This window comes from Colletotrichum gloeosporioides (genome assembly GCF_011800055.1).
Source record: "Colletotrichum gloeosporioides strain Lc1 chromosome Unknown consensus_17, whole genome shotgun sequence".
Lineage (NCBI taxonomy): Eukaryota > Fungi > Ascomycota > Sordariomycetes > Glomerellales > Glomerellaceae > Colletotrichum > Colletotrichum gloeosporioides.
The window spans coordinates 2,129,158-2,150,674 of record NW_025544662.1 but is presented as its reverse complement, the minus strand read 5'-3'; the positions used below and the strand labels follow the sequence as shown (position 1 = coordinate 2,150,674).

At 54.1% G+C, this 21,517-nt stretch overlaps 7 protein-coding genes across 7 annotated transcripts; 4 read left to right on the top strand and 3 right to left on the bottom strand.

Moving 5' to 3' along the window:
* Positions 1-444: 444 nt before the first annotated feature.
* On the top strand, positions 445-1,618 carry GCG54_00011492 (uncharacterized protein; the record flags this gene model as incomplete). Its single annotated transcript, XM_045411397.1, has 3 exons — positions 445-513; positions 563-616; positions 866-1,618. The coding sequence occupies 3 exons, from the start codon at positions 445-447 to the stop codon at positions 1,616-1,618; spliced, it is 876 nt and encodes a 291-aa protein (XP_045268455.1).
* A 988-nt stretch (positions 1,619-2,606) lies between these two features.
* On the top strand, positions 2,607-4,104 carry GCG54_00011491 (putative GTP-binding protein; the record flags this gene model as incomplete). The annotated part of the gene is made up of 4 exons (XM_045411396.1): positions 2,607-2,700; positions 2,790-2,799; positions 2,886-4,005; positions 4,075-4,104. The coding sequence occupies 4 exons, from the start codon at positions 2,607-2,609 to the stop codon at positions 4,102-4,104; spliced, it is 1,254 nt and encodes a 417-aa protein (XP_045268454.1).
* Positions 4,105-5,897: 1,793 nt separating this feature from the next.
* Positions 5,898-6,209, bottom strand: GCG54_00011490 (Plasma membrane proteolipid 3; the record flags this gene model as incomplete). Its single annotated transcript, XM_045411395.1, has 2 exons — positions 5,898-6,052; positions 6,086-6,209. 2 exons carry the CDS (start codon positions 6,207-6,209, stop codon positions 5,898-5,900), a joined length of 279 nt encoding a protein of 92 aa, XP_045268453.1.
* A 2,384-nt stretch (positions 6,210-8,593) lies between these two features.
* On the bottom strand, positions 8,594-9,622 carry GCG54_00011489 (Glycosylphosphatidylinositol anchor biosynthesis protein 11; the record flags this gene model as incomplete). Its single annotated transcript, XM_045411394.1, has 3 exons — positions 8,594-8,690; positions 8,731-9,104; positions 9,161-9,622. Coding segments are annotated over 3 exons (933 nt in total), but the record flags the coding sequence as incomplete, so codon positions are not given.
* Positions 9,623-10,754: 1,132 nt separating this feature from the next.
* GCG54_00011488 (uncharacterized protein) lies at positions 10,755-11,081 on the top strand (the record flags this gene model as incomplete). Its single annotated transcript, XM_045411393.1, has 2 exons — positions 10,755-10,948; positions 11,009-11,081. The coding sequence occupies 2 exons, from the start codon at positions 10,755-10,757 to the stop codon at positions 11,079-11,081; spliced, it is 267 nt and encodes an 88-aa protein (XP_045268451.1).
* An 809-nt stretch (positions 11,082-11,890) lies between these two features.
* On the top strand, positions 11,891-13,251 carry GCG54_00011487 (Actin-like protein; the record flags this gene model as incomplete). The annotated part of the gene is made up of 4 exons (XM_045411392.1): positions 11,891-12,199; positions 12,282-12,734; positions 12,812-13,126; positions 13,189-13,251. The coding sequence occupies 4 exons, from the start codon at positions 11,891-11,893 to the stop codon at positions 13,249-13,251; spliced, it is 1,140 nt and encodes a 379-aa protein (XP_045268450.1).
* A 2,247-nt stretch (positions 13,252-15,498) lies between these two features.
* GCG54_00011486 (uncharacterized protein) lies at positions 15,499-15,945 on the bottom strand (the record flags this gene model as incomplete). Its single annotated transcript, XM_045411391.1, has 1 exon — positions 15,499-15,945. The coding sequence occupies one exon, from the start codon at positions 15,943-15,945 to the stop codon at positions 15,499-15,501; it is 447 nt and encodes a 148-aa protein (XP_045268449.1).
* Positions 15,946-21,517: the final 5,572 nt, after the last annotated feature.

The following is a 21,517-nucleotide window of genomic DNA, read 5'->3' as shown; positions in this document are numbered from 1 at the left end:
TGTGACCCCTTTTCCCAGCTTGACAATACTTCGCGGTTTGCAAAGATTAAGGAGTCGGGCAAGGACGATCAGCCAAACGGCAGCCAGCATGACCGGTAGATAGTTGGAGGCAGTAAGACCTGGGCCCAGGTATTTGTGACGGGCGTGAGAGAGGCAGGTCCAAGGAGGCCTGATCACCACAAGAGGAAACTGACTACGACATGTGCCTGCCACACTGAAAGCCAACGCTCTTGCTGTTGACTCTTCAGCCAGTTTAGCAGCTTGACAGACTTCCTCGGCCAAGGCCACACATCTTCAGTCCATCCGACTTCCATCACATTACACGTCCATCAACAAGAACTACCTCTTCTTTTGTTTCTTGGGCCCAGCAGAGATTGACTTCTCCACATCATACCGGCAAACACTTCCAACACTATTCGAAAAATAGATTACTTGATGACCAACATGCAGACACCCGCCAGCGACCTGGAGTATGTCCTCCTCAATAAACTCGTGCCCTTTGAATTAGACGAGGTATGGAGCATCGACGAGCATAACTGATGACATGACTGACACATAGTAGGACGAGCTTCATGAACTCGTCGATGCTACGGTCGCCCACGTAAATGAACTATTGGTAAGCAATCGACTTCTAAGTTCTTTCTCCGACCCCTTTGGTTATACTGTCGTCACCGTCGTTCGTCTACCTGGTCATTGCCCTTCGCGAAAGACAGGACTGGCCGAAGTTTCTCATCATTAGAGGGCTTCCACATGTTTCTCTGCACCTGCAAGTCCATGCTCACCACCCTCTTCCCCTCGCTGTCATCACTCTCGTCTCTGTCGTCTCGCCCGATCCAGCTCTGGGTATACTAACTCCCGAGTGCAGTATTGTTGCAAAACAGGGTCTCAAGGCGGGGCGGAAGCCCACATAGACCAGTTCTTCGATGAAATAGCCAGTGATTGGGACAGGTGTCTGACGTCTGAAGAACCCATTGCGAGATTGTGGCAAGCTGTGATCGAATCGCTCATCAACTGGCTTTCTGAAGACGTTGATCTCAATACGTATAACGATACCAACCGGAAATATCTCGGGAACAGCATCATCGTACTGGTGGGTATGGTGTATGCCGACGCTCACTACTACCGTGCTGGCCTTTCCACTTTCGAGACGGGGATAGCGCATGCCGACGCTTCTACCTCCCGTGCTGGCCCTTCCACTTCCGAGGCACGCGCACAAGATGCCGCATCAGACACCTCAGACGATGCAGACGTATTATCTTCGACTCATTCTAACTCTTCCGGGGCTTATTCTGACTGCACCGAGGACAAAAAGGGCAAGTCGCGCCGTACTGCTGACTACAAGGGCAAGCCGCGTTGGCTTGAGAACATCCATTATGACCAGAACGGCTCTGGCAATGAAAAAGAAAATGACGGTCAAAATACTCCTCAGAAGCGCAAGGCTGACGAGGTTTTCAACACGAATGACGACAAGATCGTCGCTTCTCCACGCAAGAAACCTTGGGAGCAGGACAGCATTGCAGAAACTGGATTCCTCGGCATCGCGGACGAGCCTAGGCCTGACAAGGAGGCTGGCGAAGAAATGGACATGGACAAGGCAAAATACCTTTCCGTAGACTGAAAACGGTGAGTATACTTACTGAGAGGGGTCATACAGTCACGCCCGCGACAAACCAGCCTGTCTGAGTTGGATCAGAACATGGACTTCAAGTACGAGAAGCCAGAGATGGACGACGAGGAACAGGATGATTTGAAGACAGGTAAGACGCAGCTCACAATGTAGAGAAAGACACAGACACTGACAAGGCCACGCAGACAGACGCGGAGCAAGAGCTCTATCGAGCGCGGATGCTCAAATGACGAGGGACCCCTTTCGATTGCGAGTTCTGCGAGGTCAACCTCCCATGGAAAAGCTTGGCCGTACAATGGAACCGGATGAAGCAGACTAGGATGGAGACGTCGAATCCTCCAACTTGGAATCAGATGCGCACTCCGACAAGGCGGACGATATTTTGAAGGTATGTGACCTGATGCTCCCGAAAAGAGCACAATAACTAACAAAAACGAACAGACTCGACGGGAACAATGGTCCTCCCAAGGTCGTCGCTACGGGATCTCTGAGGGTAATCCCCACGAACTCAGACAGCGGCATTATTAATAGTGTTTTTTTTTTTGGTGCCTGGAGTTTCTTTTGATGCAGTCAGTAGGTTGGCGGGAGAGAAACATGATGTGATAGCACTGAGATTAGAATGGATTCGGGTCAATAACCTGATCGTTCCTCATATTGCGAGCTTTAACTTGTGAAGATCGGCAAAGAGGTTATACCGGTGAATCCGGCAACTCAACGGAATGAGGCATTGCAGCACTGGCAATTGGCACAGCACGAGATGCTGGATACATACTCAACGTGCAGACCGACAAGGAGGCGAGACGGGACTCAGTATGGACGCGGACCATGTCGGAACGACAGTCAGCAATTATCGGGGCAGCCCCTCATTGCATTAGCGGGACGAAGCCGACCAGGGTGGGCCGCGCCCTTCGCAAAATCGCTACCCCTCGAACGATTCTCGAAGTTCACCACGACAGCACCACAAGCCCAAACCGACACAATGCCTCGAGATCCGCTGATCGGCCTGGTTGGCAAGCCGTCGGCAGGCAAGAGCACAACGCTCAACAGTCTCACAGACGCCTCATCAAAAGTTGGTCCGTAGCCCTTACCAAAAGCCCGCTCGACCGAGAAAAACCGACCACCCCACCATGCGACCTGGCCGCTGATGGAATTTTGTGAACAGGAAACTTCCCGTACGAGCCCTGCTTCTCCTCTGTCTCTTTCAACGAAACCTCTGCCGTTTTCATGCCGGTTGTTCATCACTCACCTGAACCTCCAGATTCACGACGATCGATCCCCAACGAGCCATCGGATACCTCCAAATAGACTGCGCCTGCGCCCGCCACAATGTCTCGGACCGCTGCAAGCCCAACTACGGCGCCTGTGTCGACGGCCGTCGCTCCGTGCCGATTGAACTCCTCGACGTCGCTGGCCTCGTCCCCGGCGCCCACCAGGGCAAAGGCCTCGGCAACAAGTTCCTCGACGACCTGCGCCACGCCGATGCGCTGATACACGTCGTCGACGCCTCGGGCACCGTGGACGCCGAGGGCAAGGAGACGCGCGGGTACGACCCGTCGGTGGACATTGCCTGGCTGCGCGGCGAGATCGTGGCCTGGATCAAGGGCAACCTGATGGAGAAGTGGGGGAGCATCAGACGGCGTCACATGGCGATCAAGGCGACGGCAATCGAGACGCTGCAGGGCCAGTTCTCCGGATACGGCAGCACGGCCAACGTGGTTGCGCGGGCGCTGGACCGGCTGGGGATCAAGGAGCCGCTGGAGGACTGGGACGAGGCGACGATCGACCGGGTTGTCAACGCCTTCACGGACGAGAAGTTCCCGACCGTCATCGCGCTCAACAAGATCGACCACCCGGACGCGGACAAGAACATTGCGAAGATTGCAAAGATGCAGGACCCCAACACGATCGTGCTGTGCTCGGCCATCTCGGAGATCTTCCTGCGCAAGATGGCGAAACAGGGGTACGTCAAGTACACGGAGGGCAGCGAGTTCGTGGACACGCGCGAGGACCTGATTGAGCAGGGCGACCCGAACGGCGGCGGGCTCAAGGAGCTGGACGAGAAGAACCGCAACCGGATAGAGAACCTCAAGGACATGGTGCTGTACCGGTTCGGGTCGACGGGAGTGGTGCAGGTGCTCAGCAAGGCGGCGGAGATCCTGGGGCTGGTGCCGGTGTTTCCCGTGCGCAACACGACGACGTTCCAGTCGGGCGCGAACGAGAGCAGAGTCGTGTTCAGGGACTGCGTGCTGGTCAAGAAGGGCACGACGGTGGGGGAGGCGGCGAGGAAGGTTATGGGGGATGCGCCGATTGCGTATATCGAGGGCGCTGGGGGCTTGAGGGTCGCTGAGGACGACCCTGTTGCGGTTGGGAAGAACGATGTAAGTGTTTCCCCATCATCATGGGCTTCAGGTTTCGATGGTCATGAGTTTGTTGCTAACGCCTCACAGATTCTGTCGTTCAAGGTCGGAAGGGGTTGAGTGCAATGCGCCTAGGCAATTCCACGCGCGGATGTCTGCCTCAGTTTACCTGCCAGCCAGCCGATAGTGATCAGAATCTCGCACCGCTCCCCGCTGCCCCTCCAGCTCCCTGATATCCGAAGATGTGGAACCATGGAGCACACCCCGTGACACTCACGCATACATGGCAGACATCATATACATTCCGTGAGGAGAAGAACCATCCCCGGAGCCAACGGGAGGGCGTTCATCGCAACGATTCAAATGAAGAAAATGTGACATGGAGTTGGCAGGCGGGTACGCCGGAACCCTTAGCCCAGCGAGGCGGGATGCAGGGAATCACCAGGCCCCCCCTTGGCGCGGACAGGGGTATATGGGAAGGCCGAAATCGAAAGGGTCTGTGAGCGCTTTGGGGGCCAGCAGCGTGCCACTCGAAACGATTGTTTAAAAATAAAGGGCAGAAATACTATGCAGTATCTCGACCAAAAATGAAAAATGAAATAAGGGCGGGTGGGATATCAAAGCTCAGCTCCATACTCGCCGAGTCATTGCGGTTAGTGGATCATCTCTGGTGTCTCCTTGTTCCTGTGCTCGCATTCGCGCAAAGAACCTGGAAGCTGATCTATGATCTATCTGGTTGGCGCTCACCGCACTCGGTCCGTTTTCCCAGCGCCCTCGAACAGGCCGCAGCCCAGCTCAACGGTCTGCGTGCAATTAAACACAGCCCTCGCGGACAGGGATCGCATTCTATCTGATTCTGGCGGCCGACGGCAGTCAGTCAGTCCAGCGGTAGGCGACGACGGACGACAGGCTTCAGGGCACATTCAATCTGCCTTAGCGCCTCGAGGCCCGGCAAGGCCAGCCTCAACAGTGCAACGCTTTCGGCTTCGCGCCGAGTGTGTGCACGACTGCGCACGACTGCAAAATGCAGTGTGGGACCGACGCTGCGCCGAGTATTTTGCGTGACGCGTCCCTCGGCTTCCGTTGGTTGATCCGTCGCGGTGAAGAGCAAACCGTTCCGGGGTCATTTGGAGATTCTGGCGTCTCCATTATTGTGGCTGGGCTCGTCGTTCAGGATACGCGGGAAACAAGGTTAATTCTCTTGCGAACATGGCTGCCATGGCATGGCTGGTTATGCAATAACTGCTTGAGCGTTTTCGTTGCAAGTGAAATAAGCTCTTGGACGGTGTTTCCAAAGTCTGTATGCTTAGGCGGGTTGGCGGGATCTAGAACGTTTCCGGGTGAGAGTTCAGCGTTTCAATGCAGATTGGGCATGACATCACTGGAGGAAGCTCCGGCACTATCGCTGCTACTGCTGGCGGGGGAAAATCATAACCGCTGTCATGCGGCACACTCGGATTATGAAGCAACAAAATGCGGCTGCGTCTGACAACACATCACACATGCATAATGAGAAAATGAGTCTTTGCGAAAGAAGAGATCTTTGATTGAAGAGATTGATGTCGGGTATCGAATTAAGCATCAAGTGTACACAGTCCAAAGCCTCCCTGATCCAGATTCTTACAGACGCGCTGCAAGAAAACAAGAGCCGATGAGAACCAGTCCGTGATGAAAATAACCGCCTCCAACAGAGGAAAAGAGGCCGTTGCTGTGTCGTGGTCGTAAAATAACAAAAAGTGGTAGGGGTCTTATGCCACCCTGCACTGGCAAGCAGAATCCCTGCCGTCCGGTGCAGGAGGATCCCCAAAGGTTGCCGGATGAGACGGAAGCTGAGGTCGCTGGAATGCCCGGCCACCGCCTACACCGTCACCCTCCTGTCAAATGATTGGGTCTCGCATGTCGAAGGGCTGAGGTCATGCCGCTGTCGCTTGCTTGAAGTCGTCATAGCGCTCATTGATGTAGGTGGTTCGAGATCGGGACGACCTCAGCGACGGGACGCTTAATACTTCAGGATGATGTACAGAGCGTGGATGATACCGGGCAGGTAACCTGTGCATATTAGTGAATGCTGTGAGTGATTGCGATGAATGTCGGAACTTACCAAGGATGGTCAACAGGATGTTGATGAAGAAGTCAGCACCGCAGCCGCGCTCGAGGAAGACACCGACGGGCGGGAGGATGATGGCAAGAATGATCTTGCAGATATCGGAAGCGGTGAAAGGCATGGTGATTGATATGTGGTGGTGATGAAGTGTTTGTTTGGGTGAGTCTGATAGTTCGCGACGGGATCTCGAAGTTCTAATGTAAGGTCGAGTGTAGGTTCGTTGGTTGAGAATGTCAAGAGGGGAAAGGAAGGGTGGGATGGGGACGAGATGCTTAAATAGAGGAGTGGTACTGGGCAATCCTCCAAGATTCAACGAGGAAAAAAAAAAGAATGGCCCCAGCAAAGTAAGGTAGGTAGGCGCAATGGACAAGGTCACGGTCACCAGTCGAGCTCACAGTGATGTGATGTGGACTTGCAGGGGCCGCCCCCTTCCCGCCATCAGTACATCTCTTCCTTACCTCACTGCGGACCTTACGTCTGACAAGGGACAAGCCAGTCGCAGGTGCCAGGCCATTGAGGTCCGGAAGCACCCAAGCACCAAGCATCACCCAAGCGCAAGCTCCCACTAAGCCGCAGCAGCTGTGCTGTTCGTGCCGCGGAATAGGCTTGGGGTGAAATGAGAAGGGACATGCGTCATCGACTGATTCCCGGTTTGCTGCGGCAGGAATAAGGTGCGCCTGCGTAAGGCACACCGGGCCCCTACCTCACTGACAGACAGTCCGCACCTCCCCCCTCGGATAGCTTCTCGCTAGTTTTCTTGGGCATGGGATGGCTTTGCCGTGCGATGCGGACAAGCCACACCTTCACCCACTTTTTGGGCAATGACCCTGCTCTTCACGCCTTGCCTGGCCCTTGACGTTCTCCGGAAACTACAATCCGTGCGGAGCAGAACCGAAGCCTGAAGGCAGCATAGCTGCATCTTTACGACGTATCAGCAAAGTCAGATATGGCACGGCTGTTCCTGCAAGACGACGAACTACTGACTGCCTGCTGCCAGGTTTCTGCAATTACATCAAGATGCTTAAAGCTGATACCGGTTCGCGGCGCAGACTTTTCCCACATGATGCCCCCTTACAGAAATCCGACACTTGAATATTTGCCATGGCATCGTCGTCGTTTCCGATCTATCCTTACCAGATCGAGCCTTCAATTGCGCGTCCCCCGCCCCAGCCAGTTCCCGCGATATCGCCGTCATTGGGAAGCAGCACTGTACCCAGGCACGGCCATTCCGGGGCTGGTCTTCAGGTAATGGGTGCACAGGTGCGCGCTGGGCTGCAACTGGCTTGCTTGTTCTCTCGCATAGCCAGTGTACATCGGAATCTAATGGACGAGAAGCTGCGCGAACTCTTTTTCGGGGCGGGTAGGTGGATGCTACGTCATCAGCCGAGCCTGCTAGCGCCGCCAGTGGGGTCCGCCTTCTTAATTTTGCTTCTTTCGCTCATCGGTCCACATGCTCTCGACCAGTAGGAGGCGCTAGGGACAGTCACGACGGCAGGGAAGGGGCCCTGGCAACATGCAGGCGATGAGCCACAGCGCCACACCAGGAAAGCTGATCAGTGTCGCAAGAGTGACGGCACAGCCACATAGCCACAGATGAGCATCGAGGATCTGCCTGTCAGTTCGCTCGAGTTGGCGCAAGGTTCATGCCAATTGTTTCTCCAGCGGACATCGGTCCGTCCGCGCATGCTGCGGAGAAGACATGCAAATGATTTGGCAGTGAAGAGTCACCAAGTTACTTTGGTTCCGTTCTCCCAAATCCCCACCGCCTTGCTGGTTTCTTTTCCTCTTGCGCGGCGCGCCGTTCACCTTGTTCTTGTCTCCTTGTCCCATCAAAAACTTGCCAGAGCTGTCTCACCAATGAAACCCCAAGGTGCCCCGTGACTTATGACGCAAGGGGCCCGGTCATGCCCGGCGGCAAAGGGGGAGAAGCCAAGTCGGCTCGGCAGCTGGCAGGGCTGGGACGGAGACGCGGCCTGTACCCGCTTTTGTGACGGGGGGCGCAGACGGCGAAAAAAACGTCGCTAGAAGTCGGACTCCAACGCCTATTTCGTCGACTCTGTAGGGCTGGACTCTTCCATGAGGCAAGCTTGCAATGCTATATGTGGCTGGGGTGAAGTGTGCCACGACAGATATGATGTTGGTGTTTCACTGCACGGCATTGATTGCGACATCGCCGAGGCTGACGGCGACAAACACTTGCACCATCACGTTTCTTTCCCAGCGGTCTATCGCAATGGTTGTGTTGGAACTTTTTTTCGTTTGTTTTGTGAGGCCACTCTTGGCTGCTGCCAATTGACGCTAGGTATTATACATCGATTACTCTGCAGAAGGCCAAGTTGCTGCTAAACAAGAGCTAGCGTTGGTGAAGCCGCTGTTGCCACGCACGCTTGAGCTACTGCGTCTTCTGGCTCAGGTCTAGGTCTAGGCCTAGCCATAACACACCTCACCCGGAGGCATTCTTGTGTGAGACGTGACGAATACTAACGTCTTGTCACTGTCGTGGTATTATCGACGAGTCAGGCAGTCGGCGGAACTGTTGTCGCTGACTTGCAGCGCGCTGCCGATTTGCCAGTTCAGATTGTTGACCGCCTCGGCACGCTCACTCGTCGTCGCTCGCAGAACCTGCCATCCTCTTGCCAAACGCCAATGTGCCGCCAATGGTCTTGCCCAGGACGTAGCCAGCGTAGAGGCCACACAGAATCGTAACGGGCCACTTTTGCCAGTCACGGTCCCAGTCCAGGGGGATTGGCACCGCGCCGAGCCACGCGCCCAGCAGACCTCCGATCAGACCGCCGTATGCCTCGTCCAGCGGCGCGGCCGCGCTGGCGATGGACGCCCATGTGCTGGCCTCGACACCGTGGACATAGAATAGTGGGAAGAGCGAGAGGAGGGAGACGTTGGCGGAGCAGAGGAGGGTGTGCGGGACGTGTGTTAGGAAGGGAGCGCCGAAAAGAACGAGCACGATATGCAGGGCGGGCGTGATCAGGGCGGCGAGGAGGACGGAGAGGAAGATAGCCTAGCACAGCCGTTAGCGATGACTCCCCGAGCAGCTGGGTATCAATGACCACTCACGATGAAGGGGTTCGGCCCCGTGCTCTCAACCTTCTTCTTCTCGCCGGGCCGGGGCTTGCGTACACCCTTTGACGCTTGCGAACCGGCGGCGGGCAGGCAGACGAACGCGTAGACGATTTGTATCACGGCAACGATCGGCAGGGAATTTGTGAGAGTCCGCACGGGGTCGGCGACCAGCGAGCCAAATTGCGCAACGAAGAGGCCAGATAGGAGCACCGGCTGGACGTGTCGGACAAGCTGCGCGGCAGGGCTCGAGAGGGCGTGGACCGGGTGCAGTCCGTCTTTCGACTTGCCCGCGTCGGAGGCGGCCTTCATTGGCGACGACATTGTCACGTGGTCTACCAATGGCATGCTCGAGTGGTCGGTCGGTCGGACGATCGCGAAGTCGGGAGACTCGGGGCGTTGTAGGTTGTCGGTCGGTCGATAGATGAGCTTCGATGGAACGGGAACCCGGAAGGCCACGGCTCAGGAAAAACCGCGGAACGGCGTCAACGTCCGACCGCGTTTGGCGGGTCCGCCCGAGTCACATGGCGATAAGAACGTTATCTGAAGGAACCGCTGCGTGCTGGCTGCCAACCCCAGATTCTTGGGCCACTCAGCGTGCGCAGGGTCGCGACGGGCCTGCAAGCTTCCCAAGTGACAGCTCGCGGTACGTACCGTTTCTGCAGCAAAGTGACACCGCATCTTCCACCTCATTCTTTCTTGGGAAAAAGAGTGACGATGTCATCTCATCCCCTAATCTCGTTCGGGATCTGAACTTCTACACCTTTGCAAGTTCGGACCAAGGCAGCTGTCATTGTCTTCCCCGGATTCTCCCTCGTCGTCGCTCCCAGCCGGCTGGGTCTGTGGTTCGATTGTTCGCTTCAATGGTCAGCAGCGGCGATCATCTCATTCGCCAGGAATCCAGGCCCCTCTGCCAGCCAATCAGCGCGCCTCCTCGGTGGCCGCCGTCAGACCACATCACCCCATAATCGTTGGCAGTCGTCAGGAAACTGCAGAGAACCACACCATCGCCAATCGACAGTTTTAATACGCGATTTTCCAGCGCAGGCTTTTTGCAAACCGCCCAAATGACCCAAATGGTTTGCCTCCCCACCCGCGCGGCTGCGCCTATTGGGTGAGACACTGTGTCTTGTCAACTTTCACTGCAGAATCCCATGGCCATGGATACCGTTTGGGGGCCGTTGGAGATGGGATGGCATGATTTTGCCTGGGCCTCGATCGAGAAGCCTCACTCGCTCCGCCCAGGCACGGCAATCTTACGGGCAAAGCTGCCCGCCCATCTGCCCACAATAGGTGTTTGCCGCAGGAAATCCCGGAATAGCCTTGTCCAAGATTTACAGATCTCGTAGCTTTGCGGGCAGGAGTCACAATCTTTTTCCTGGTATAAGATCCGAAGCAGCTTCCCGTCTGTTGTGTATCCCTCTCCCTCATCATCATCATCACACATCAACAACATCAAACAGAGTCTCGAATCAAACAAACACAACTCTCCACTACATCTTTTGTACGAGTGTATCACCACCAACTTCACTCCTCTTAATCACTCAAAAGTCTCTACTCGACTACCAAACCAACCAACTCATCACTCAAAATGTCTCCCGCATTCGCCGCCCGCACTGCCGCCCGCATGGCTGTCCAGCGCAGACAATTCTCCCTCCTCACCAACATGCGCAACGTTGCCCGCCAATTTGAGCCTCATCCCTTCCAGAGGATGCCCCAAACTGGCGTCCAGGCCAAGCCCTACTACGGTGCCATGCTCAAGAGACGTGCCGTCACGGCCACAATGTAAGCATTTCATTGATCGTGCCTTTTGGTTCGAATCTCGACTAACAGTATACTCTGCAGGTTCTTCCCTCTCTTCACCTTCGTCCTTGGCTGGCCCTACCTCACCAAGGTGGCGCTCGACGGTCACATCTGAGCGAATGCATTCATTCCTCTTAATGAACTGAGTGGAAACATCGATATGGGAGTTGGAAGCTAGAATTTTGGGAATTTGGAACATATCACGGAGATACCTGTACATATCTTATCTCGAGCATCTAAGGCGTTCGGGGGCTTCTTGGATTCAGCATCGGTAGAAGTCTGTTCGGACCAGCACTATTTACTTTGTTCAAACACATAAACTATTTTGCGCGCGTGAGACTAGAATTTGTTCAACGTCAACTAAACAGAGAGATACATCTCCACAATAGTTTGCATCCAAAATGCAACCCTTCCGTGCCAAAGTCTTGTAAACCACCTCTGCACTTACACACCTTCTCCAACCGAGACCCTAGAGGCCAGTGCACGCCAGCTCCCAATCGCGCTACTCCACATCTGTCCTAGCAATTCGCGCCCCTGCAGCTCCCCGGACTGAGACCGCGTCGTGCTTGAAGCTGTCCTCCAATTTTGACCACTTTGACAACATCCCATCTCCAGCGACCAACGACGAACGAGCCGACGACCCAGCGACGACACCGCAAACCCCTACAATCCTCCCTTGCACACCGGGCTCAAAGCGTGCGGGCGTCAATCGTAGCCTCATTCCCCCAACGCCAACGAATCGCCGAGTCCCCACTTGCCAGCAGTCACCGCCAAACACAAACAAAGGGGTGGGTGTGGTTCAACGTGTGCGCGAAATCGGAACGAAACTCGCCGACCCGACGATACATACGACCGGCGGGAACGATTGAGAAGCGGAAGGATTTGAAAAAGACAGAATATTGAATCTCGGATGCATCGCGCAAGATGACGGACTCGCTACACAACGCGCCCATCGTCCTGGACAATGGCTCCGGCACCATCCGCGCCGGCTTCGCGGGCGACGACCTGCCAAAGTGCTACTTCCCCTCGTTCGTCGGCCGTCCCAAGCACCTGCGTGTCCTGGCCGGCGCGCTCGAGGGCGAGGTCTTTATCGGGCAGAAGGCGGCGACGGAGCTCCGGGGTCTGTTGAAGATCAGGTACCCGCTCGAGCACGGCATCGTCACGGACTGGGATGACATGGAGAAGATCTGGGAGTACGTGTACGGAGAGGGGCTCAAGACCCTCAGCGAAGAGGTGTGTGTTCCGGTAGACCGCGGGGAGATGATGGCGTTTTCCCCGCCCCAATTTCATCTCGCGATGCTAATGCTTGTCCCAGCACCCCGTCCTCCTAACCGAACCCCCCCTCAACCCCCGCAGCAACCGCGACACGGCCGCCCAGATCCTCTTCGAGACGTTCAACGTGCCGGCGCTGTACACATCGATCCAGGCGGTGCTGTCATTATACGCCAGCGGCCGGACGACGGGTATCGTCCTTGACTCGGGCGACGGCGTGTCGCACGCCGTCCCCGTGTACGAGGGCTTCGCGATGCCGAGCAGCATCCGGCGGATAGACGTCGCGGGCCGCGACGTGACGGAGTACATGCAGACGCTGCTGCGCAAGAGCGGCTACGTCTTCCACACTAGCGCCGAGAAGGAGGTCGTGAGGCTCATCAAGGAGTCCGTCACCTACGTCGCGCACGATCCCAGGAAAGAGGAGAAGGAGTGGGCCAACAGGACGGACTCGGCCAAGAGCATGGAGTATGTTTTGCCGGACGGTCACAAGCTCAAGGTAAGCAACAAAGAGCAATACTTTCCGCCGGGAAAAACGTCTGGGGCTGGGACGAAGAATGCTAACCGTGATGCCAGATTGGCGCGGAACGCTTCAGGGCACCAGAAATCCTCTTCGACCCCGAGATCATCGGCCTCGAGTACCCGGGTGTGCACCAGATCGTCGTCGACGCGATCAATAGGACGGACCTCGACCTGCGCAAGTCGCTGTACAGCAACATTGTACTCTCGGGAGGCAGCACGCTGACCAAGGGCTTCGGCGACCGTCTGCTCACAGAGCTGCAGCGGTTGGCCGTCAAGGACATGAGGATAAAGATCTTTGCGCCGCCGGAGCGCAAGTACTCTACATGGATCGGAGGAAGTATCTTGGCTGGTCTCAGCACTTTCAGAAAGGTGAGTTTTCCTTTTTTTTTCTTGCCTGGGGCGACGAATTGACATGCTGACAACCGTGACAGATGTGGGTGAGCATCGACGACTGGCACGAGAACCCGGATATCATCCACACCAAATTTACGTGAGACGGCTTCTGCGTTTTGAGTTTTATACGAAGCGGCTTTCTAGATGCGTTACTCTGCACATTCTTCTGCCCACGCTTTTTCCAATAGAATCTGGGCGTGTCTCCATCAGATGAGCAAGACATACACCGTAGACGCGTGGCGAAAGAAGGGAGTGCCTTTTCTTCCCAGATGTCAAGCAACGTATGTGTCATGGGAAGACGACGGGAAGAGGATCGGAGGGAGGACTGGCTAAATTTTGTTTTTTCAAAGATTACCCCCTTCTAAAAAAGATGTCCCTTGGCCAGGGGTTCAGGCAAGGTAGGCAGCATGTTGAGGTAATGAGTCAGCTAGAAAGTTGAGAATGATACCCGAGTCTTGTTGTCCCGTTTAGGTGTGTGATGAAAGCTGCGAACTGCCAGTATGTATCTCACCTGTGACAGACTTACGAACGATTGAAGGCTCTCGTAGATGATGGGCTGCCTATGTGCAACTACATAGCGCCCGCAGTTGCGCTTTGGCCTTGAGTGTCATGATTGTCACCTGCCAATGACGAGGGCTGACCTGTGACAGAGATATCGGAGCCGAAATAAGAAACTTGCCCTAGGAGGTTTCAAAAGCAACGATGTCGAGATAAGACGAGAAGGAAAGATGGTTCGCGGGAGCTCTGACCTCTTTGATAAGGATAAGGTCTCATCTAGAAGCCTGTTGCTTTTGGAATAAGCAATGTGAGTACTTACATGCGCAGGCCATGTGCGGGCGAGACATTGGTTTAATGTCGTGCGTTGGAAGTATCGGGTATGGCTTACGGGCGTGTTCTATTTAAGAGGGTGCTTGGGGTGGGGACGTAGAGTCTCTTGGGCAACGAATGTCAGAGCTCTCGGGTTGATCAATGATTAAGAAAGGATTGTGTCTTGATTGAGGTGACATGCGATGCGATGCTATGAGGCATGAGGTTTCTATGATTGGCATGAGGGTTTGATATCGTCGTTTATTTCTGCCCTTGAAGTATTCACTCGTAGGTCTGGTGCCGGTTGATGTGTAAGTAGCTAAGGAGTCGTCTCCTTCGTCGGCTGTTTCTCGAGCAGCCCACATAAAGTCAGTAAGGCGGAACAGAGTGAGACGAAATGGCATTGCCTTTTGAGTTGATGGAGAGAAGTCCTGGTATTGATATACCCCAAATGATGTGGTTCATGATTGTTTCCATGGACGTTGCCCGTCTTCAAAAGTCTAAGGCTGTTTTCTGCTGTATTCCGGGCGGTATGTCGATGTTACTGACCACATTGTGATAATGTGTAGTATATATTTGGGCGATTTGGGTCATCTGCATAGACTCGACAGGTCAATGGGCGTGGGTGGGAGCTTGGAGCCCAATTGTCAAACCTTTTGCTCTTGAACCATTGTGTTCAAGACACGAGGAGCGCGAAGATTGGCACATCCCGTCGGTGTCATTGATAGAGTCGCCCACATCAATTGCTCTGCCATTGTCCGTCAATCTTGTAAAGCGTCAGTTTATCCATGACGTAGTCGTTCCGAGAGCTGTCGACTCAATCCTGATGTTGCCATGATGGCTTTGAATCCTAGTTTGCGGGCATTGACTTCTCGGCCGAAGGCTTGAGAGGTTGGATGGACGTCTTGAGCGGGTACTGTCCCGACAAAACAAGAATTGGCTTTTCCTCCGGTGATCATTGCAAGGCAACGGCAGCCTCTTTTATAAATGGTTCATTTCCTCATGAATAAGCCTTGGAAGTTGTGCACAACAGTCGAGCAAAACCGTGCGAGGGCGAAGAGTTGCCAGTTCGACATGGCAATCACCGAGGCAACTTGGTAGATAGACATCTGAAATTCAAATTTTCGGGAAATAGACACGCTTTCAAGTTCAAGAACGAGTTTGATGAAGGTTCATAAACTTTCAATTCAAGGGCTCCATCATCAGATGGGCCATGCTATCCAAATGAAATTGGGGGGTATTGTGTCGACTACTCGACTTCGCTCAAAAATCGTAAAACGCCCATTCTTTTTCCCGCTATGCTCCCATGCCTCTGACATCTTCCAGCCAGACAACGATTTCCTGCAGACGGTTTCGTGTTTGCTCCAAGGCAACAACATCCCGGTTCTCTTTGTGAGAATCTCCATTGCTTTTCCCCCTATGACAACATGATATATCCGACAAATGACTTTTTTTGGTTTCCAAACGCCTTGCTGAGTTCCCTTGCTTTTTTATGACATGATTTTGTTGATGTAGTGGAGACAGTAGACCACGAAAACCGCTCAGTTCTTCTTAGAAGCGAGACGGCGGAGGAAGCTGCCGCCGCGCTCCTTGATAGACTTGAGTGACGAGCCGGAGGAGGCGGAGGACTCCTCGCTCAGGACGGACGAGGCGTCGGAGCCCTTGCGGCGGGAGACGTTGCCGGCGCCGCCGATGCCGACGTGGCCGACGACGGCGCGGTCGCGGACCTGCTGGCGGTCAAAGTCCTCGTCGAAGCTGATGACGGGCCTCTCGGTGGCACTGTGGGCGTTGCCCGCGCCGCCGATGCCAGAGTAGAAGCGGCGGGCGCTGTTGTTGGCGGAGACGGGCTTGAGGGGCGTAGTGACGCCGGTGGCCGGGGTGGTGACGGGGGCCTTGAAGATGTTGCCGGCGCCGCCGCGGCCCGAGTAGATGTAGGTGTTTGGTACCACGGTGGGGTGAGGCTCTGTGACGAAGATTTGGGAAGGCATCTTGGAGGATGTGTGTGGTGATGTGTTGTGGTGTAGGTTTGGTGTAGGTTGTGATCCGTGTAAGTGGGTTGGTTCACGGGCTGTGTCGTCTGAACTCTCGGATGAGGGAACTGAGCTTGGATGAAGCAGAAGCTTGGATGTCTTGGGATGAGTCAATGATGGGGAGCGAAGTCGATCGTGAGAGACAGAGGAGGGTCCATGGTCTATATAGGTTTTGTTCGTCTTTGAAGGCGTGAGCGTGAGGAAGGGGGGCGGGGTGGTGGGCGGCCAAGTACCATCGTACACATACACGCCAGGGAGAAACGGCGGCCAGGCTCTGCGGCGTCCGCCTGACGTGCAAAAAGTTTCCCATGGGCTGAGTGACGGCGTTGCACTGGGGGGAGAAGGAGTCACTTGGCGGTACGTAGCTACGTACAGCTCGCGCGCCCCATTGCAAAAAAGAATTTTTAGCGCTGGAGGGAAAAGTTTTGGCGGCTCTATTGCGGTGCGGTAGGTACTTCTCAGAGGGGGCAGACGGGGGTCCCAGAGTGGGAGCGGAAGAGGGACTGAGGGGGTAGATCTTGGTTGCAAAATTAGGACGGTCCCGAGGCCCCGAAACGTCGGGAGCGGAGCTAGTTGCTGTAGGCTAGAGGCCAGAGCTAGGGCTGGCAGAGCTTGGTTTTGGACAGCTCATGGGTAGCTTGGTTCGCTGTCGTTGGTTGCTCTTGTTCCCCGTGACGTGGACCAGGGTACCAGGAAAGCGGTTTCTGCGCAGTGGAGTGTGAGAATGACCAAGGAGGAGTACCGTCGTAAGAGCTCGAAATGTCTTGATGCAGCTGGGTGGATGACTGCGCGTCGTCCTCATTCCTACGACATTCAGAGGACCAGTTTGTGAGGCTTGACTTGCATCAATGGGATGATGAAGACATGTTGGGACGTGACTGTGTGGGTGAGACAGGGTTTCTGATCGGAGGCATGCTGCATATGCCGTCCGCCTACCTCTCTCCTTGCTTGACTTACCTTACCCCATGCCCCCTGGTGTTAGAGAGCTATCACTCGTCAGCCTTTTAGGACTTGCGTGTAAGACGCCCGGATATTGGCTATTAGGAGCCTGTTGTTATCTGCAAAATAAGAAAACCCAGATAGGATATCTTGCTGGATTTGTTTATTCTGCTAAGAAGCACAAAGAAGCAAACAGCAAACATCTCCAATTCGTCGTCAGCCAAGCACGCATCGCGTCAAAACGGACATGTCCGCGCAAATTGCCAATTGCACCGGCACAAGGCGAGCTCCTCTGAGATGAGGTGGCACTCTTCTGTCCTCGTCTAAGCCAGATCTCAGCTAAGCAGTTTTTTTCTAGAGTCGTTCGGTCTCCCCACTTTCCACAGTGGCCCGCGTGATGCAAACCTGCTACCGGATGGCGTTCTGGAGTCACGCGGGGCCACTTTCTGAGGAAACGAAGAAAAAAAAACACCTCGAAAACCACAAGACGCCATTGCACTCTGAGGCAATCTGTTAGCAAAGCGTTACCCCATCGATTGCCGCTTTCGGCCGTAGCGTAGCACTTTGGGCCACTCAGAGGCTTGGACCACAACTGGGGAAAGATGGGGCTAATGCAAGGAACTGGAAAGTCTCCTCTGGACCTCTGGCTGGAAGTTTTTTTTTTTGGTGCGAATTTTTTTCTGCTCTCGCAGGTTCTGTTGTCCGCAGAGCTGGATCTGCTGCCAGCATGTTTGTTCCCGTGTCCGTCGAGACCGGCGAGGTACCGCTACACATAACCCCCTGCCTAGGGCCCCACGACATGGTCGACGACGTCAAAGATCCAATTTGGGCCCCCCCTGGCGCGACCAGTCAGCAGTTTCCTGGGGGTAATGGAAATTCTGTTTGCCGCGACGACGACGGTCACCAGACCTTTCTGAACCCATGTCGCAAATGCCACGATACTTGTTGCAAGTTGAGGAGTCTGGGGAACCGTCGCCCTCGTCCGTCGTCTGTTCGTCGTCTGGGTTTTTCATGGGCCCCGCCTTCGTTGGCGGAAACGTGCTCGCTCGAGGAGTTGCTGTTCGTTGGGGCCGTGGCTGGGTGTGTTTGGTGAAGTGACGCCAACGTGTGGTCTCATTTCGCGATGTCGTTGACGAATGCTGACGAGTGGTTTTGCCATGCAGATTGAGAGCTCCTCAACCGTGGGTTCGTCGTCGACAACGTGCCAAGGCGTTTGGCTGATGAAGTGATGATCAACCTGATTGTCCATAAAGTCTGAGCGGCAGACGGGATGTAGTTGAGAAGCCAGAGTCTTGGAACATGTTGACCACCAAACGCACGTTGCTGTCGTAGCCGGCCACTTCGCCAAGTACCCCTTTGCAAGTCAAGGAGCTCTCGCAGCTTGTCTAGTCGCCCTCGACGCCCGCAACATCTCACAGATCACAACGGTCCGTCCCGCGAGAGCTGTCATCTCAACTCCCCATCCTGCCCATCCTCCCGTCGACGACGACAAACGTCTCTGGGTCTCTCGCTTCTCCAGATTCGACGAGTTCCACCGTCGGCGCAAATACCCAGGTCTCAGATCTCGCTAGCAACAGGAAACAAAGCCGTCCCCGCCTGGGTCTCCGTCCCTCGACGCGCCGGCACGCCTCCTCCTCTCCCACCTCACCATTACGTACAAATTGCAGCTCTCTCTCTCTGCCTTCCCCGGATCTTCACCTCCTTCTCACCCCTTTTCGCTACCCCGCGTTCTGCCGACTGAGGAGGCAAAAACCTTAAAACAGGCCGACGGTGCGGTGTGACATCTGATCAACAACACTGCCCGCTTGCGAGAGGGCCTGGAAAGGGAGGGTAGGGATGCTCCATTCATTAGGTAATGGCGTTTTGCTTCAGGGCTGAGCGCCCGCAACAACGTGGTTGAGACTAGCGGTCGAGGAACGGCTGTCTTGGTTTGTTTGATGGTGGCTGGGACATGTTTTACCCAAGGGACACGCACGTTTGATGTTGTGAGACTGCGTCTCTTTGTGATCTTCCTGTGAGTGAGAAGCCACCCCTGAAGGTCGTGGGGAGGAGCATCCCCGAACGATACTTGATGTGCTCGTGAACTGCCCCAGCCAAATGACAGTATCCATAACAATGGCTTTGTAGATTCTCATGCGTATGCCAGTGTAGTCGTCCTTAGAAGCCGGTCGCGTGGCAATTCTTTTCAGCCGGACTACTTATTGCTCTCAATGCCCTACGTCTACAACGGGTTGAGCATAGCCAGGCTCTCTAAGGTACTTGGGCCAGGGGCTACGGTCAACAGATCACGCACCCTGCCTACGCAATGGCGAAGCTTTTCTCATCATCTTCGGGACTGTCTCGCAATGGCTGACAGACGAGCCGTAACATGCGGGACTAGGGTGTCCAGAGCCGTTTTGCCGAGGCTCATCATCACGATATTCCCCACAGATCTCGCGTAGTCATCACGGGTTATGGATTAGTAACAAGCCTTTAAATCCAATGCATAGTATGAATAGCACAAGAGACCTTAGCTAATACTGAGCAAGCCAAGGCTGTATAAAACGGTGGCTTTGAATGAAGAGTCTCATCATCGGGAGCAGAGTGGTCTTTCCGAACCCCATTCCGAAAGGCGAGAGCAAAAACTTCTCAGTCCTCTCCTCTTTTCAGCGGGCTTATGGAAATGTTTGTATTCCCTGGCCGTAGTTAGTGCCATGAGGGCGTTTGCAGTCATTCGACGTTTCGCGCCGCTGTCATCGGCTTATGATATCGGAATACTCCCCGGAAAGCGGTAGGATATTCTCACCGACCTGCCCTCAGTGCTATGGATATAGTCTTCGCCTGTATAGATTTCAATAATGGTTCCAGTGATAATCCATATGCAAACCACCCAAGATGATCGATTGATTTGGTTCCTCGGTGAATCACTTCAAACCTCAAAGGGCTGGTAACCTTTATTCTGAAATACTTTGCGGGATGTCAAACGATCTTTCCTTGTATCAAGCACCTCCGTCATCTCGAGATGCTGATGACGACAAGCCTTAAAACCTTACTTGTAGGGTCGACGTAGCTTGGAATGACGCAAAGACATCAATGTTGGGTTCTTATCTCAGCAGGCCGAGAACACAGCCCTCAGCAGGGCAAACCGATGGGAGAAGATGGCGGGAGAAGGGTTTGCGGCCAAACGGTAAGCTTCTCCGGTGTATCGCATACAAACAATGATGAGAACCTACAAAATAGAGATCAGTTGGCCTGACCGAGCTTATAGGGAAGATGACTATGACCCGGAGAACCATTCGTACATGCTTTGATCGTCAAATATTTGACAAATATAAGACGGGAAAGTCAGAGACACACCGCGTGAAGATGGCTCTCAATGGTGACTGTCGATTGACAACCATGGGTTAGCTGTGTTGTACTCCAGAGGTGGCTTGAAGAAACCTAAGACCCAATGGGACACGTATAAAAGCACTGAATTGTTGAGAAACTGGATAGACTTCTTTCCAACAGAATCTCGTGAGCACGAAGAGGAATTTAGTATAATCCGGTCGGCCTCATCCGACCAACAGAATCAAAGTTGAAGAATTGGTCAGCGCCATTTCTCAGCTTCATGTGGCCGCTGTTCGATTCGCCTCGACTCGTCTCTGTCTGTGTATCAAAGATCAGAATAAGATTCGGAAATCGAGAGGTACAACGGTATTGATGTTTATTCATCCATCATAATTTGGAGATACGTTTGTACTGCTAATGTGACACGCATGAGATAGCTCGCAAATGCTTTCAGGGCTTACTCTGACCTGAAATATGTCGGAGGACGACCGCAATGGTGTTCCGGAGCGAGATCCGTTAACTCTTAGTACGTCTCTATTTAGGGAGCTGGAGCCACCGACTCTGGGGTTGAGGAATCAGGGCTACAACTTAGAAGATGCGGTCTTTTGCTACCTTTGACGCAGAGGCTAGGAAGCGAGACCATCCCGTATCCTTGTCAAGAATGTATTCGCCGAGTATTATTGTTCATATCACGATTTGTCTATCTAACAAGCCCGCTGTCGAATCAAAACTCTCTTGCTGCTTTGAGACACTGTTGTCCAAGCGCATTGGTGTGTTGTGTTTAATCGTACTGAATGAAGCCGGGACCGCTGTGTCAAGATCCTTTCGTGACAGTTTCCCCGAATATTCCCTTCCACGTCCATGCGAGCGACGAGCAGATATATCCGTCACTTTTGCAAGAAAGAAGCCTTAAAGGTAATCCAATTTGGTGTAGGAAACAACCGTATCGCATTTGCTGCAATATCTGGAGTACATCGTTCCCAACACCACAAACACCACGCAGACGGTTTCAGATTATTCAGATATAAGAAGATACGTAGGTTCATACTATAAAAGTCTGCCCGCTAGGCATGGAAACTAAAAAATTTCGGTTCGAAATGGTAAACATAGTTGGAAGGCGCGTCTTCCCAGGCAAGACATCAATGGGGGGCCAAAGCCACGACAGCGAAACAACGACAAGACTGTCTAGTCGACCAGGCCTTGTCCAATTGCGTATGCGTTTTATACTGCAGGGACCTGGTATTTAGAGACGATGCAATGGCGATGGCCTCCATTCAGTTAT